General features: G+C 39.6%; 1 protein-coding gene across 1 annotated transcript in view; it reads left to right on the plus strand.

Annotated features, from left to right (window-relative positions):
* The window catches only part of COL25A1 (collagen type XXV alpha 1 chain), a 526,117-nt gene that overhangs the window by 375,922 nt on the left and 131,880 nt on the right, over positions 1-18,315 (plus strand). Inside the window, exons 10-12 of the mRNA XM_019533963.1 lie at positions 6,876-6,947; positions 7,881-7,988; positions 12,806-12,841. Of these exons, the coding sequence (XP_019389508.1) occupies positions 6,876-6,947; positions 7,881-7,988; positions 12,806-12,841 (216 nt within the window). The remainder of the gene's footprint in view (positions 1-6,875; positions 6,948-7,880; positions 7,989-12,805; positions 12,842-18,315) is intronic.

An 18,315-nucleotide genomic window follows, 5' to 3' on the forward strand; every position in this document is an offset into this window, starting at 1 on the left:
TCTTGGTGTAACTTCCCTTGTAGACAAGCTCTTAAACATCTGTGTTGTCTTCTCGTATTTAAATTCAAGAGGAATTGAAATCTTTCTTAGTGGTGCAAATGGCTGGCTATAAGCTAGTAAAATTCACAGAGACTGGAGCATTAGAAGTATGGGTTTTGATGCTGGTTGTAATTCTGATTTACCCCTGGGCAAGTAATTTAATTTCCAAGTTGTAGTTTCCTGTCTGTCAAATGGAACAAACATATTTACTTAATACATAAATTGGACTAATTATCCACAGTGCTACATCAATTTTCCTTTTTTTGTTGCAGTTAATAGAGATTAGCATAACACCTGTATAGCAGAGTAAAGAATCTATCCCCATAATTGTTGCATGCAACAAATAAGAAAGGTGAGAATAGAAGTAAGGTTCCCCTGGCTGCCAGCCCTGTATTTAATCCATTAGAACATATAGGGTTTGGGTATTTCTTTTCTTCAAATCTACGAAGTGTCCTTCTGGTGTTTTGCAGGTGCTCAAAGCCATGCAGTGGCTTTTATGTCATGGCCTTGGGGTGCCATGAGGAAGTGCAGAAGTAGTTTTTACAGTATAGGAAAATGCGCAGCATGCCTGCCCACATGTTAAAAAGGGTAGTGTGCTGTGATAGCTGGGAACAGTGGCTTCACTCATCACCAGTGAGCCTGTACTGTGCCCTTGGTTAGTGATATATGGGGTGCTGGGAAGGAAGGCTTTTCACTGGGCCCAATGCTATAGAAAAAAAACAGACAGTGTTTCTCACAACAGTGTTGACACTTCATAAAATTGTTCCCCTGATTTTCAAATGCTTCATATTTGAAACAAACAAACATGATCAACTGAAGTTCAATTTATGTATTTCATCTGATCATCAATAATAATAATTAGATTCTCATTTAATCACATTATATGGAATAGTCCATTATGATGTGAGGCACTGTCCACCTCTGGCCATATTGGTAGTTTACATTGTCCTGAAAATCCCAGCTGAGTCTGTGGGCAGAGCTTTGACTGACCCATGTGGAAACACTTGAGGAGGCACAGCACGGTACATCAAAACTCTAGTGAATAATTGAAATATAGCTTGTGCCATGGAGCTGCTCAGACACTGCAGTGGGGACAAAGTGAATACAAGTAGAATGACCCACAACTGCAATTATAACCAGACTGTTCTGGAGAAAGACATTGGCTGCATTAAGATCTGCTTGAATTCAGTTCACATCTTAAAAGTGCCAGAGGGCCAATATGTAGCGCTGTACGTGAATGTTTTGTGGGGGGCTGCACAATATTTCTGCAAGCTGAAGCTTTTCATAGCTTTTGAATTACAATTTGTCAAGGGTTTCAGCTGAAACCATATCAAGGGCCTAATCCAACCCCTGTTTAAGTCAATGGGATTCTTTACTTTGGGAGGTGGATGGCTCCAAGGGACTGTCATCAGAAAGGATAGCGTGTGTAGGTCAGGTTGAGATTGTTCATTGGAACTCACATTTTGCCTGACAGCAGTGTATTTACTATGTAGATAAACAGAGGATGTCAGTTTACATTAAAACATCCCACTTAAGATATACTTGCAATTGAGTTATTTGTGGAGAGGATGCTGGCATTATTGCGAATGCCCCTAAAACTAAAATACAAAATAGATCAGGAATATAGTGATGACCACAGATGAAAATATCTTTACAATGGTCCATCTCTAGCTAGAGACTGTTTGTGCTTCTTGTTAAATATTAGCTCTTTTTTCACTAGATCCAAAATCATAATGCAGATATCATACATGCACACTGAAGCTCTAACACTGAATAATTGTATATGTTAAAAAAAAGAATCCCCACAGTCCTTGTCATTTGTTACTGCTTATTGTTTCAGTTAGCAGATCTCTCCTGATGGAGAAAGCAGCAGTTGTGATAAAAGAGATTATATAAAAGAGTTCATGCTGACAGTCCATGGCACTGCATAGAGTGATACAGGACACTGTATTCCCTAGGGCAGGTACAATAATTAGCTACAGGACTGGCACTCAGTCTGAAGGATTAATTAGAACTTGAGGTGGTGTTGTGGGGAGGGAAGGCAGCCATACAGTGTGTCAGGATCACTCTGGCCTGAAGCCTGTGTGATTTGATGTGAAAGAGCAGCAGCTGGCTGTAACCTTAGGAAGTGCAAGTGAACAGCAGGTGGTAATTCCTGTCTCATTTACCATGTCTTCATAGGAACATGTAAGCTTGTGCAGCATGAGTTTATTGGCAGGTCAGAAGGAAAATCCTACGGAAGATTGTCACATTTACCACAATAAGCAACTTCAGTAGTTGAAATATGGTATATGCAGCACAATACAGAGCTAGCATTACTGAATGTACAATGTTACTGTACTTACAGTACAGTAGTAAAATAAAAATGCGCTTTTTCAAATATCTTAATGTAATATTGACCTTATGGAGGCAGCTACACTGAACAGAGTGTATTCTGAGACTTCTGGGACTGCTGTTAGGAATTCCTCCACTAAAGATGTTAGACTGCAGTATGATGGATGTAACAGGAAAGTTACTGCATTTCAAACAGAAGGAAAGCATCAGACAGTTCTAACATTCTTCAGTTTCCTCAGTAGTTGTCCTGTGGGAACATATGGACTTTATACATGTTTCTTAGTTGCTGAACAGGGGGCATTTTACAATGCTATGGCTATAAGGATGTTCCAAATCTCACTGTTTGCTAAGTTATTTGGGGAGAGGGTGTGACAGTATGCTTAGTTGGAAATTAAAACTTAACTGAGAGGTGAGAATGAGTTGTGTTCAGTAGTGCAATGTTGTGGTCTGGTGTAGCTGTTGATTAAGTGATACTTTACCTATTGGAAGGGCAGCTCAGAGCCTGCGAACATAATGGCTAAGTACAGACAGTCAAAAAGTCTGAGGCTTAATTGATTCAATGTTTGCAGGTTAGTCTAAACTGTGTAGATTGAACTGATAGGCAGGGGAGCAGACATTCACTTCTGATTCCAGAAATGCAGCCACGTGCCTGAAGTGGTCCAGGCCAGAAGTGGGGGTGGGGCATGCACTAGAGCACACCTCTCTGCTGGGCTGGAGCAGACAGCTTGGGCCAAAGCTAGCCCACCCAGCCTGTGAGAGGGGTTTACAAGGGAGGTGCAAAGGAACCTGGGATGCTGGGGGACTGTGCAATAACTTGAATCTGGAGAGGATCTCGGACAGAAGTTCAATAAACAATTTAACCTAAATCAGTTAAGTGTGATACTGCATGCATCCATATTTGTCTTAAACTGGTTTTGGCCATTTTGAAAGCAATTTATATGCACTGAACTTCTGTTGTGTTACATCTGTGAACTGATTTCCAATCATACCAGTTTCTGTGTAATTTCTGTCCCTAGCCAATATGCATTCTTTATTGGTTGTACAAAATGAATGAAGCAATCCACTACCAAGCAATTTTGAATCCATCACTGAGAATTGTTAGAAAAAAAACCCCCAAATCAAACCCACCTGGGAGATATTTGAGCACTGACAGAAGAAGGACGGTAGCTCACTTTGTGGGAAGGAGAGATGTCTTATATCCATTCAGATACTTGGGCACCAGCAGCCTGTTTTCTAGCCAGCAGGAAATGCCTGCTCTCTGGTGGGCAGAGCATTGTTCCCTTTGCAGGGTTCTCCTTATGTCCGTGGAGGACAGCTCCACAGGATGCTACATATGAGGGGGTAAACCTGCCTCCTTTAGAACTCTTTGTACTCTATAGGAGGGAAGGAGAAGCCTTCCTCTGCCTTTTTTACTTCCCCACAGCTGTGTAAGAGCAAGCTGGAATCTGTTGCTGAACTAATATTGAAAGGGTTAATCTCTAACCCAAGTGTATCTGTTGTACAGGCAAAGAGCTGAAGCCTGAATGACAGCTTTCTGCCTGATCAATACAGGGTCTTCATAAAGTCCTTGTGCATTTTTAAACTTTAATAACTTAGGTTGTGCACAAGGACTTTATGAAGACCCTGTATAGTCTCTGAAGCTTGGGGATGGCAGCGGGTAAATGTGCAGCCCTCCATCTAAATGTTTTGGGGAAGCAAGGGATTTTGAATAACATTTTTCACAAGGTGTAGCCTTTCATGGCTTCTGAAAAGTAAAAACTCCATTTTCCTATTTCAGATCTGTTTCATATTTAGGATAGAAAAGATGGAATAAGCAGGATAAAGTAAATTAATTCATAACTTGTCATCAATATGAAAAAAATGCCAAATGTTCAGCCTCTTGTATTCAGAGCTAGCTATAAAAATGCTGGCCTTGCTATGTTGTGATCTGAAAGCCAGCAGAATAAAAATGAAGTAGTTAAGAGAGTTTCAAGTTAATCTTGTTTTTATCAAAGGAGATATCAGGTTTATCACTACTATTCAGATGTTACGGATGTTTGTTTATTTTTAGGCTCCTTATTTGTATCTGTTTTGTCACATGCATATTAGCAAGGAAGGGAATAGACCATGTGCAGTGCAGGACTAATGAATCACAGATGTAAAGATGCTGGTATTTATCATCTAATAACTTTTTAACCTCATGTGGTGAAATAAGACAAATGCAAATTCAGTGCATATGTTCTCCAAATTATGCATCATTCATGTATTTCTTAGCAATATGTTTGCAAATGTTTGGTGTTTTTAGTTTGTGAAAAAAAAGAAAGATGCAATTAATTTAAAAATATACAATTATTCTCTCAATTTAGTCAGAAAAATGTTGGAAGGCCAATAACATTTGCTTTCTTACTGTATACTGTGAGGGCCTGAGCCTCTTCTCTTTTCACTGGTGTCATAACTCCATGGAATTCAATAGAGTAATGACAGTGTGAAACTAAGTTGGGAGGAGGGTAAGGTGTCTAGTTAAGATGCAATTCAAATGCACCTATGAAGAAATAGGTGTCTAACAGTCGATATACCTTTATTTGTAAATAAAAGCCATAAATCACTGTGATCAAAAGCGGGAGAAATAGAACTACCATTTTTAATGGGAAAAGAGCATGCTGAAGCTTCTGTCAGGTTAAAGTGTCCTCAGATGCTTTAAATAGTTTAAAGACCGTTTAAGACTAGAAGGTGTTTTTCCTTTTAAAAAAATCTGTAGAAGAGAGAGGCCCTTTCTCCCCGTTTGCCAAAAGGTCTAACTTCGACACTCCAATGCAATACTGGAAAGGTGTAAATTGAGAGCAAAATTCACCTGTCACATCTCTTGCGGCAGGTTATGATTCCAAATATTCTCCTCTCCCTGCATCAGTACTATGGGAGCAACACATGTAAGGAGAGTTTAATGTACGAGTCAAAATCCACCATAGGAATCTGAGGGGAGAATTTTGCCCCAAATATAGAGATAGTGCTGTATGTATGTCAAGAATGTTGATCTCAACAATTCTGGAGGCCTCCAGATCAAGCAGTAGACCTCTGTTCAATGTGTATTACTGTGTATATACTACCAGTTCATGTGCTGGATGTCATATGTTAAGCAGAATATTGGTGGGAAAGTAATAGCAATAATAGAAAGTAATTGTAGGCTCTGCAGTGATCCACGGACAGAGCACTGTACTCAGCTTTCTAGAAGTATCTTGACATGTTTTATTTGAAAAGGCTTACTTCTGAAGGCAATTTATAGCATAGCAGCTGTCAAATCTTCATAATTACCCATAATAGCATTTAATATCCCATGTTTCTTTCTCTGTAAAACCCCTTTATAATTTTGCAATTTGCAAAATAATCAACTAAATCTCTGGTATTCTGCCCACCTTGTTCTGTTCCCCATATGACAGACAAAGCTGTTGGTCTGGTAATAGACAGTGAGACATACTAAACACAGTGTTTGTTCTGTTTGTCCATTAGCAGATTGTCTATGTGATGTTCTGTGTTGTGTCGTTTTGGTACCATGTTATGCTGTGTCCCTAGGGTCTGCCAGGCTTCCCCACAGTCGCTGCTCTGCACAGTAATCAGATCCTCACCGTCAAGGTTTGTGGCTGACGTACTTGCTCAGTCAGATCTCTCTGCATCAGCATCTGAGTGCACATGAAGGTTAATTTTGCCATGGAATACCAAGCAGTCCCTGCAGTGGGTCCAGTTCTGTTCTCTCTGATTTTACACAAGTGCAACTCCACTGATTTCAGTCAAATTACTCATGATATGCTGTGCGAGTGAAATTAGGATCCAGCCCTCTGCATATTATCCACATCACACCTGCTTTTGATGGACATTTTGATGAACCTTGATTATGTTTATGGTTAAATAAGCCATAAAAGAGCATGGAAATGTCAAAATTTTATATATCAGGCACCTAATGAGCATATGCAGATTCAATTATCTGTTTATGTATCATGCATCAGGGGTTTCACTTGAAAGAACACTTTGACAAAACTGTAAATTAAGCATGAAGGATATAAGCCATCTAAGTATGGACTTCAGTCATCATTAAAATGGCATTGTTCCTCATGGCACAAATATGCTGTTTGGAAAATCTGACTGAAAGATGAACTGGTGCTTTGTCTGTAGAATCTTTGCTGAAAGATCAGCACATAAGAAAAGTACTCATTTTAGTTCCCTGGGTTTATATAAAGAAAAAGGACAGAGACTACTACAAGAATTGATGTGAAGAAAACCTGCTATATATTGCCTACAATTAGCACATGACTAATAAAGATATTTATATAAAGGTATCTAGTGATTCTAGATGTTAACTTCTTTAAAAGAAAAGGCACAGATTTTTCTTAGACATAAGCACCAGTTTATTTTATATTAGCTGCTATAAATCTAATGTATATATCTTTATTTCTTTCTTGGGGCCTTCTGATGTCTATTCTTCAATTCTCTCATCTCTGAACTTCAACCTTTGACCTCACCTGCCTGATCAGATGGTGTTTCCTAAAATCAATCATGGGTTTCTCTCTGCTGATCAGCAGCTCATTAAACGCCGCCTCATTAAGGTAGTGCTTAATCTTGCTGGATTCTGGTTCTTCTTTACATTTAATTTTTTTACTCTGTACTATGCTTTTTGTCAGATGCCTTCTTATTGCAGGTTAATCACTGGAAAATATCTCAGATCCACATATTTTTTTAGTGAAATATATTTGTGTGTAACCCAAGTGGAAATTATATGGTGCTTTGCTAAAAAGTTCAAATTTAAAATTCAGCTAGAGAGGCTTGTTTTTAGTGTTTTGCAGTAGTCTTATGGTGGAAACAGTAATATATATTACTATTTTTGGATGGAAGATAATGTCCTTCCACAGTCTTCTTTGTAAATTAGATTATTACAAAATGAACTCGTCTAAACCATTAAGATACCCACTTAATTATCACTTTAAAACATCTGCCAAAAACAGATGAACTAGATGAACAACTTTTCAGCAAGGCAATTATGTTGCATCCTCATTTTAGAACTCTGTTAGTGCTTCATTGTTGATCCTTACAAAACTGCCATGCCATTTTAACAGCTCTCTCGCACACACTTACTTCTTCAACCTTTGTCATGATGGTAACAAAGGCAAAGGGAATGCTTTAACTGCTCATTCAAAACGATGACATGCTTTGGACAATGGTTACATGCTTTGGGTGAGTAGAGTTTTGTATGGCACTACATCAGTGTATGGCCTTCATTGGACAACTAGTTCAGAACTTGAGCCTCACACAGCATGGTTTGTTCCATGGCAGATGTGCGGCACCCTAGTCTTCAGAGGCAAAGTTCAGTCTGTGTTATGAGCAATGAAGAAACTGTTATCCATGCTCAAAATGAGCATCCAGCACAGCAACAGCTGTTTCAGCCCATCATGAACTACTTCTGGGTAAATCAGTGTCTTGGTGTTGGAGATGGTACACTTGAAGACAAACTTCTAATGATGATTTTGTTGACTTCTGTTCAGGGGGACCAAGGACAGGCTGGACCCCCTGGTCCTCCAGGGCCACCAGGACCCCGAGGTCCTCCAGGAGATACTGGGAAAGATGGCCCTCGAGGGATGCCTGGAGTACCGGTGAGTTAGCTTCAAGTCTGTCTGTGGTGTCTGAAGTGCTCCTGTGAAGTGGGAAATATTAATGGAGAAACAAAAATTATGTGACATTTACAATAAAAAGTAAGTAGCGGGACCAAGAACAGTAGTACCCAGGTCAGCTGGCTCCCAGTCCTGATAATCATTTCCTTCAGATTCAGAGATTTCTAGATTGTTTCCTCTTATTTTAATCATTGCAATGCAGGGCAGCCCCTTTGTTAGCAAGACAAAACAATTTCCATTCAGCTCTTCATTTAAAACTAAGCTTGAAACTAGATCATTACATGTACTAGTTTGACTTTTAATCCCCTAATGAAGATCTCATGAAATTGGAGAAAATGGATTATTAAGCTCTGTGTGAAGTATGATGCTATGCTTCAGTTATTTTCCTTAAAGTCATATTCTGCCATTCTTGCTCAGGCTGGAGTAGTACCATATTCTTCAGACAGTCCATATTCTGTGGGGCTAGTAATAGAATACAGTAATAGAATAAAATAGAGCCATCATTGGTTCAGGAGGCAGATCTGGGCCCTTAGCTCTTTGACGCATTGTTGGAAGTCTGAGCGTTAAAACTTTTTTTTTCAACCAAAACATAAATGCAGAAGTTGTAGGACTGTATATTTAACAACCCTTGGAAATGCCTTGAGATTAAACTTTTGTGAACTACTAAACTCCTTATTGTTTTGAAAAGAGAGAGTCCCCTGCCCTGCACCTTTTCTTAGTCTTACAGGAAACAGAAACAATATCGCAAAGAAAAATTCATGTTTCCACATGTGGGGCCAGAACAGGAAAACATACCTTCCCTATAGGACCAAAAAGGAAATGCATCCAAGCTCCTGTTCTAATCCCATTTTGAGCACCTTATCTAAATATATATTAACTGAACAAATATGTAGAACATAATGTAATGATGGCATTTCAACTCTGGGAAAACACAACAAGACTTGACATACTTATGAAAGCCTTATGCTTTATGAAAGCTGCCTTGAAAAACCTTTGATTAGAATATGGTTGTTATTCTACTGCCATCCCTTTTTGAAACTTCAGATTGGCTACCTACTTCGCCTTGCCAGTGCTGTGCAACTCCTGTGCTGCTAAGAAAAAAATTTGGACCCTATTTGAATATCCTTTGAAATTTCAAACTGGTACAACTTCACTGCCTTCAGAGGTACTAAGATACTGTATTACAGTAGCAAGAGGTAGTTAGACTTGCTAACCTGAAGCTAGGCAGAAGGCAGGGCATGGTGGCACCTTGGGGTGCCTGTACATGAGCATGGAGGCTGCTCCCACACACTGTAATTACAGACCAGCAGAGCAGACTAAATTAGTCAAGTTTGCTGGAGTGTGGTAATTACTGTGCTCCAGCCATCCTCTGCATCTCATGCATCAGCATCCCCACACTTCAAAATAGCAGCAGGGGAGTTTGACCTAAAGCTGGTCGAACAAGCTTTAGATAAAGTACTCTTGCTGCTATTTTGAAGCATGGGGAAGCTGATACATGAGACGTTGCGATGCTTTAATTACAGCAGCTCTCAGAGCCACTCTAATTAAAGCAGCTCTTACCCCCACATTCACCCTCTGCAGCTTACTTAGTAAGTCACTCTGTCCTACCTTCTGTGTTACAGTAGTGTAGGTCAGACGAGGATTATAACTGCTTCCTGTCTGCAGCAGTTTCAAGAAGTTCCAACTTGGTGGCTATCTGCATTTTTAAATACCTAAATACCTTTGTAAACCTGGTCCCAAGTGCCTCCTGTCAGATGTTAAGCATCCCTACTTCTCTACAAAGTAAGCGCAGATGGGGCTGATACTCCCGGATAATGACCTACAATGTGTCTCCCAAGTAATGCAGCTGCAGAAGTTACAGCAGTTTAGAATTTTATAATGCTCCCTCACTAATTACTGCATAATGCTGCTGTAGATGTTTTGCATCTGTCTGGGGCTGCTCTTCTCCTAGAGCAGACATAACCTCTGCCTTCAGGCTCCTGGGAGTGACATTTCCAGATTCCTGGCATCCTGACACCACAGCTTTTACTTCTGTAGCTGATTGACTGATATTTAGCTTGACAGAAAAAAAATTATAAAGTGGGTGCAAGGCCCAAAAACAATAGGATCTACCTGGCTCTCTTCCTCTTTCATATGGCATTACAGATCAACTTCCAAATCTATGAGCCACTGTCTGGTATTGTGGCTCAATATGCAGATTCCATCTGCCCTGTCTGGGCATTGGTAGAGATATTGCAACTTTAGATTAAGTGCTGTGCTGTTTGTTGAGCACTGTGTTCACACAGCGGGCAGTCGAAGGTGTTCAGCTTCTGAGGTGCTGTTTTGAAGCATCTCTATCCAGATCTCAGTCTGTTTAGCTTGACCCATTCTTCTCTGTCAAGGTCATGCCCAATGGGGGCCTTGTTTGGTGTTGCTATAAAATGCTGTAGGAATAGATTTGACCTTTCCCAGCAATTGGCCCACTCTGTTGCCATCCATAGATTTAGTTCAGCATCCCCAGGTTCTTTCAGGAGTTTGTGGGCTTCATGTACAAACAGTTTACGACTTTTGAGCCTCTTAAGCCTCCATCTGTTCAGCTCTGCACTTAATAATTGATGGAGCAGGTGATTATTGTCATCTCTTGCCTCTGTTGCCAGTAATGATGTTAGGATCTGTCTTCTCATATCACTTGGTCTAATGCCTGAGCGTACAGGGAGGACATCTGTGTGTGTATAAGTTGTGCAACTTGTTACGAGTCTCTGCATTGTTAAGTACAGTGTCAAACTTTTTAGTGTGACAACTTGTGGACCATACAGGAACACAGTATACTCATGGGGCATATATCATTGCAAGTGCGGTGGTTCTGGGCACTTTGAAGTTGGCACCCTGTGTTGTGCTGTCTAAACATCTTAAGGCAGCTACCCATGCAGAAACTTTACTGCTGACCTCCTGGATATGGTTTATAGGTGAGGGACCAATATAATGACTCCCAAGGGTCAGTGCTACCACCAGTACTTTTCAATGTATATATCTCAGACTACCCGCATACAACATCTAAGCAATATGTGTACACTGATGATGTCACTATAGTCACCAAAGGAACAGACACCAGAACTGGAAAAGACACTGAGTACTGACATGGAACTCATCACTGACTATCTCACAAGTGGTGCTTTAAGTTGAGCATCAACAAATCAATATCATCACTCTTCCACCTGGACAACTGTTGAGTCAGGAGCATGTTGAATATCAGCGTAGGCATCTACACTTTTCCTCATAAGCATGCCCCAAACTACCTTTGAGTTGCATTAGTTTTACCAGGCTGACAGCTTCATTTTGATTTAAAATACAAGTGGACCTGAGGTCACATTGGTCATACAAAGTCAACAAAACAGTGACAAGGGAGTGTAAGAACAAGGACACTCCATAATTCCATGGCTGAGGGCAAAGACCCTGTCAGCTACTGCCACCTCTACCAAACTCCATTCAAGAATAATCATCAGTGGGACCCAGCACTCTACCTCCCCTGTGACTCTATTTAAAAGAAAACAACCAACCGATGGGCCTTCCTCTAGTTGCTCTAGTTTCTGTTTCCCTGCCTGAAGAGGCAGCACCACAGAGTCATACCAGCACCAACACTAGTGCTTTCCCAGTGATCATGTCCAACAGCATGTGGATCTGGAAGCACAGCATGCTTTTAAATTTTGGACATCTAGCATATTGTGAAGTTATGTCTACCTTGAAGTCTGAAGGCACCATAGCACATGTTTCGGTGCGTCTTTGTAGAGTCAGTCAAGTGCTTACTTGGAACTGAAACCAATGCTCTGACGGCTTCACTATGTTCAGCTAGTTAGTGCAGGCATGTTTGTTTGTGTTGCAAGACACATCCAGATCCTGAGAGAAACTGAGACAGTCCTGATTCTGTTTTGCTTCTTTCTGTGAAAGTTCATCAGCAATACCTTGTATCTTTGTATGCTGCTGAGCAAATGAAAATGTTTGTGTCCTTTAGCGAACCTGTTAATCCTTTTGTGACTTGCTCAATGAGAGAATGGATTTGGAAATGTATTCTTTCCCTCTAAAAAGTAGTTTCTAAAGCACACAAAGTTGTTTTATGTATGTATCCTTAGACCCTTATTTTTTTTTACATTTCAGAATAATTTGCACCTGCATGCTATATTCTGTGGTTGTAGACCCGAACTGCCTTTTGCAAATTCAAACATAAACACATTAAATATTAAGAAGTTCAAGGTTGAGATTTTCAAAGCTATAGAGCCCCTATTAATTCCTAAGGCAATTGTGTGGGTAAAATCCCTAACTGGTTTTGAAAATCTCAACCCTGAACTTTTTAATATTTAATATCTTAATGTTTGAATTTGCAAAAGGCAGTTCAGCTCTACTACCACAGAATACAGCATGTAACTGCAAATTATTCTGAAATGTAAAAAAATAAGTCTAAGGATATATATGTAAAACAACTGCATGTGCTCTAGAAACTACTTTTTACAGGGAAGGAGTGCTATCTATCTGTTTATTAGAACAGGAGGGGTATCAACATATTTGGTATTTAAAAATCACTGAATTAAGAGAGTAATTTCATTAAAAAACTGAAAAATAAATATCAATTCTTTGAGACCGGCATGGGCATGATTTTGGCCTGTTAGATTAACAGCCAGAAATAACAGTAATGTATATTAGATGGTCATAGAGCTGTTATATGTGCTTCATTACATTTTGATGTAATTTAAATTGCTTTAATATTAATAAATGGAAATTCAATGTACATAACATTGATATTGATATTGATCAAATCTATGTTTAAGGGAGAGCCAGGAAAACCAGGCGAGCAAGGATTGCTGGTAAGTACCTGTTTCTTCTGTTTCCTGATTCCTAAACAGTTTAAATAGTTCTGTGGTTTTATTTTATTCCCTCAACCCTTCTTTGTCACAAGCCTACTTGGATCTACATTTGTAAGGAAAGTACAGAATGACAATGAGGGCCAGATGCTCTCAACTTACAGAAACAGTTGGAAACCAAGATAGTAAATGGGGAAATAGGTCAGCTGCATAAAGTTCCACTGCCACAGCCCCTATGTATGACTCCTTCCAGAGCATTGAATGGTAGAATATCTAGTCACTCTTGCATAGGGCCAAATCCTCATCTATCTTTGTGGTTACAATCCTGAGCCCTTTTCTGATGGAACCCTACAGAGGAAATATCACAGTCGAAACTTAGAGAGTATTATTCTCTCTGTGCAGTTTATTACTCATCTATATGGGAGAATCTGCCTATTCATTCAGTGGTGATATGAGGGCTTTTTTTTTTTTTACAAGCATACTGATTTGAGAATAGATGTTTTCTGCTGCATCAAGAAAACTAACTCTATTCAGTTCAAGATAAAATGAATTCCAGTGCTTTAAAAAAGCCCGCTGAGGGGATCAAATAGTGTCTAGCTAGTGTGTACAAAGTAGGTGGTCCATTCACAGCTTCTTACCCTGTGAGGTCTTCCACTGCAGTGCAGGTCATTCTTTCTTTCGTATAAGAACTGAGCAAATCACAACCCATGATACTCTGTAGGTAAAAAGACCATTGGTTCAGGAATCAGGTATAAATTAGTTTGAATTTTTAAAATTCAAACTGAACTTCTGCAATTTTGAGCAGGCGTGCTGATATTTTTACCAAGCCAAACTTCAAATTATTTTGGTAGCAGCAGGTACATATTCTTAGAGGCTGGTGAAACAAAAAAAAAGAACATTTCTAGACTCTGAAATACCCTGCTGGGATCAGGCATTTAGAATCCTGGGGCTTGTTCATTTGAACATAATGATTTTTTTTTTTTGAAGTGCCAACCGGTATTTTAATCAGGTTTTTTTTTTTCTCCTGAGCCCCTTTTCTGTGTTTTGATTGCTTATCAATAATAATGTTTAAAATAGCTTTGGAAATGTTGCAGTGATGTAGTGCAGGAATTATGTGAGAGGCAACAATTTTGTGAGTGGTATCTTTTATTGGACCAACTTCTTGATGAAGAATGCTTTGCATTCACAAGCTTGTCTATCCAAACCAATTGGTCCAACAAATCATATATCATCCACAGAAATCCTTGCCTCTTGCATTATAGCTTTGAGGGCTTTTTAGGCCTACTGTAGAGCTCTTCTGGTGGTTTATTTTAGTGCACTATGGGTTAAGTTTATTTAGGGTCTTGACATAGGGTCACCACACTGGATAATGTTTGCAGAAGTCCAAGGTGCCTACAACTGTTTTGCCACTGATGACCAGAGGTGGAGCCATCCATCCCAAAAATAGAAATAGTAAAGGAGAAAGGAGAGGAACAGAATCAAAAGCACTGTGGATGCTCTCATCTATAGTATCCCCTCAGCATCATTGGCTAGGAGACCTTTAATAAGGTCTTTATAAAAAAATCATACAGCTTCTTTCAATTCAGGAGCATTTGTCTTTTCCGGGGATTAATCCACTTTAGATGCAGCAGTCTTTTTTAACACAAATTACAGTGAGAAACAGTTGTTGGCACACAAATATGTGTGAATTGCTATAACCATCTCAGGAGCATGTCAACTCTGAAACCAAAGATGACTATTTAAATGTTAACATTATTAACCTTTTAATTATTTTAATTTAATTTCTTTATTAAAAATCCATACATTAACTGTATGCACCTTGGCAAAAAGAGTCACCAGTAGCATAGTTTACTAATATACTGAATACCTTCTGTCAGCCAGCTTCCTCAAAAAAAACCAAAAAACCCCACAAATGAAAATAGTTGCTTACTTAAATATATATACTACTGATCAATTTAACATTAACAAACACTTTAGGGGATGTTTAAACTGAGGAGCAGGTTGTTTTTTTAATCAAATTTGGTCATTTGTGATAGCTATATTTAAAATGCTACATAGTACCCACCTAATCTATATTCATTTTAACACAGTTACGTTAACTTAGGGTCTAGAAGCTAACATGATTGTAACATGAAAGAGAGAGGTACTTACCCCGTTAATCTGAAGTCAGGCAGAAGGCAGGGTGGAGTTGCACCTTATAAACTAACTGAATCAGAGATGCAGAAGCTCATAGCATATGGTGAAGTGAACTGTTGCTCATTGAGGTTTATGCATCTCTGATTCATAGAATCATAGAAAATTATGGTTGGGAGAGACCCCAGGAGGTCATCTAGTCCAACCACCTGCTCAAAGCAGGACCACCCCAGCTAACTCATCCCAGCCAAGGCTTTGCCTAGCAGGGTGTTAAAAACCTGCAAGAATGGAGGCTCTACAACCTTTCTGGGTAACCTGTTTCAGTGTTTTACTACCCTCCTAATGAGAAAGTTTTTCTTATTATTCAACCTAAAACCTGCCTTGCTTCAATTTGAGGCCATTGCTCCTTTTTCTGTCATCTGCCACCACTGAGAACAGTCCAGCTCCATCCCGTTTGGAGCCACACTTCAAGTAGTTGAAGGCTGCTATGAAATCCCCCCTCTGCCTTCTCTTCTGCATACTAAATAAGCCCAATATCATAATAGGGATAAACGCATAATAAAACTAGTATTAAAATTCATAGAATGGCTCAAAAACGCTGAGGACTGAGCTTTGCATTATTTGAATGGGAATTACAACATCTACCTTGTGTGGGAGTTGTGAGGCCTAATTTTGGTCAAGTGCCTTGATGTGCAAAGCATTATTAGAATCAGAAACTAAGTTTCCAACTGTTGGGATTATGAACCAACCACTGCACAGCTTGAAAATATTTAGATTTGCTGTTTTTTCCTCTTACAAACAGTAAGGCATGCAAGTTTTTGAGTGGAATAAAGCTCCTGGGAGAGTGACTGTTGGGAGATAATGAGGTAACAGCATGTCCTCACAGCCAGTGTCTCAGAGCGCACCCCAGGCTCATCGTTATCTCACAACAATTGCACACCATGTTGTGTGTTACTTCTTATATACTTGAGTAGGTAATGCCTTTATGCACAGGACATTTTAAATCATTTTAATGCATATGGATTTGTAGGAAGAAATTTTTTGATTCAGTTAATAAAGAGGTCCTCTGCTTTAAATGAAATTAAGACAGTTTCCACCAATTGATTATTTGCCTGCTTTTCCTTAAAAAGAAACCAACCTCTCCTCCCCTTCCTCCCCGCCCCCTCCGGTCTGCATTGATTAATACACATACTTCAGATTAAATTAGGACAACAGGGGGCATTAGGACTGGAGGGATGTTTGGCTGTAACAGCATGGGGATGGGATTGTCTGTGAGGTTCTTGAGAGCTGGGGAGCAAGGGGGGCTGGACTTGATGATCTCACGAGGTCCCTTCCAGCCCTAAACTTCTGTGAATCTATGAAACCATGAGACAGGAGGGCTTGTGCTCAGACATGCAGGAGCTTAGTCCATCCCTTGTGCTTTAAAATACAAATAGGAGTGTAGAGGGCATGACCTTCTCTTTTTCCATGGACTCGCTAGGAGAGGTGGGGAGTTGGGAGGTCATGAACCCCTCTACAACCCTTTCTCAATGTAAAGCCCTTGCAGCTACCTGGGTGCCAGCTCGCTGAAGTTGCTGCCCTGTCCTCCCTCTTGGGATTAAGGTATAGTTGAACTCTACTTGCAAGATGCATTCGGTCTGACTTATTGTGTGTTCTTCTGTCAAGATAAACTCCCCCCTGCCCAACTTTTAGACCAGATTGGCAGGAATTCAGCTTCCCTGCGGTATCATGGAGGTCCTGTGTTAATCTGTCCCTGTGTTTCATTCACCTTTGTACTCTGAACAATATATTCAACAACTTTTTAGTATGAGAACTTAGAGGATATTTGAGTTTCTCATCCTTTTGCATCAGGAATAAGAATTTCCAGTGCAGACTACCAGTGAGTGCCTCATTTGTGGTTTAGCAACAGGAAACCTCAACTCCTGGCACTGAAATATTAAAGTTCTTAGAGTATTAAAATAAAATAAGATGGAGTCTGGGTGTGGGGTGTTTAATTGTCTTCCTGTCCAGATTCCTTTTAGGAATTGGTGCTTTTCTGTTTATAACTATAATATTTGAACTTACAACAGTAATGCTAAAGTAACAAATAACATCAGTGATTGGGCTATGTTTTTTATCTCTGGGGGAAGGAGGAACTTTTTAAAATGTTTTGTCCATGTTTAGTAGCTTGTATCAGCCACTCCAGAGACAAAAAGCAGGCAGAAATCTGGCTTAATGGTCAAGTAAGCCAGCTTTACAATTGCTTTGCTTCTCCATCCCAGCACAGGACAACCAAAGTGCAGTAGTAAAGAAGACCCTTTGTTTTCAGGATTCAAATGTAATTTTATGGCTATAGTGATCATTCAGAGTAAAAAAAAAAAAACCACGCCCCTCAAAATAAGGTAAAACATCTGTAGAACTAACAAATGCATGCCTATCTAGTATGAGTTACTAGACTAAAAAACTGTAGCTTAATTTTGTTTCCCCCCCCCTCATTTGTACAGAAGGGCCTGATCCTGGAGTTTTTCATAAGAAACTGTCATCCTTGAAGGACAGTGGAAGATTTCAGTATCAGACTCTATATTCTCAAGTGCCACATTTTGAAACTGAAAGCATAGTATTGTTCATCTGAGGAGAAAAAGAAGACATCCTAATGTAAAGTGAATTCAAAACAGAGACTGGGAAGTTAGTTCTGTTGGCTTGAACTCCAAGTTTTGCAAGCCTGGGGGCAAATTCTCAGCTAGTATAGATTCTCATAGCTCCATCTGCCTCTAAGTGTTTAATAATTTTGTTCTGATCCATGAAGTACATAGCCAAAGCTGCTGCACAGCACTCTGTGTGTGATTCTGACCCAGCATTCAATGTAAATCTCTGAATAAATTATTGTGTAATGTACTTCTTTACAAAAATTTATTGAGGGCTAAAAGCTGGCACATAATTTTTCAGCCTTTGTCTCCTAAGACAATTATTCTCCTCTCCAAAAACTCCTCTTGGTCATCACTTGTTTTGTATTACAAATGCAAGTGGCAGTGGAAAATTTGTCATTTAGTTTTGCTCTTTAATGTCCCTAAAACGGTAATAGGGCTCTGTTGTTTTTTTAATGAAGTTTGGCATCTCTTAGGAAAATATAGCATGTTTTGTAAACCAGATGTTGTTTTTCGTAATGGATAATTGTTCCTCTATTTTGAAAAGGGAAAAATGCAACTTGCTGAGATACTGAGGTTTTAGGCCAAATTTTCATAGGTCTGATCAGCAGATGAGTGACACAAGTGCCTGTGCAGCAGATGTGAGTATATGCCAGTAAATGAGGAGCTGAAATCAGTTTGCACGTCCAGCAATACAAATGAAAGTGTAAATGGTGTAAA

This window comes from Crocodylus porosus, unplaced genomic scaffold (genome assembly GCF_001723895.1).
Source record: "Crocodylus porosus isolate Cpor-Errol unplaced genomic scaffold, CroPor_comp1, whole genome shotgun sequence".
NCBI lineage: Eukaryota > Metazoa > Chordata > Crocodylia > Crocodylidae > Crocodylus > Crocodylus porosus.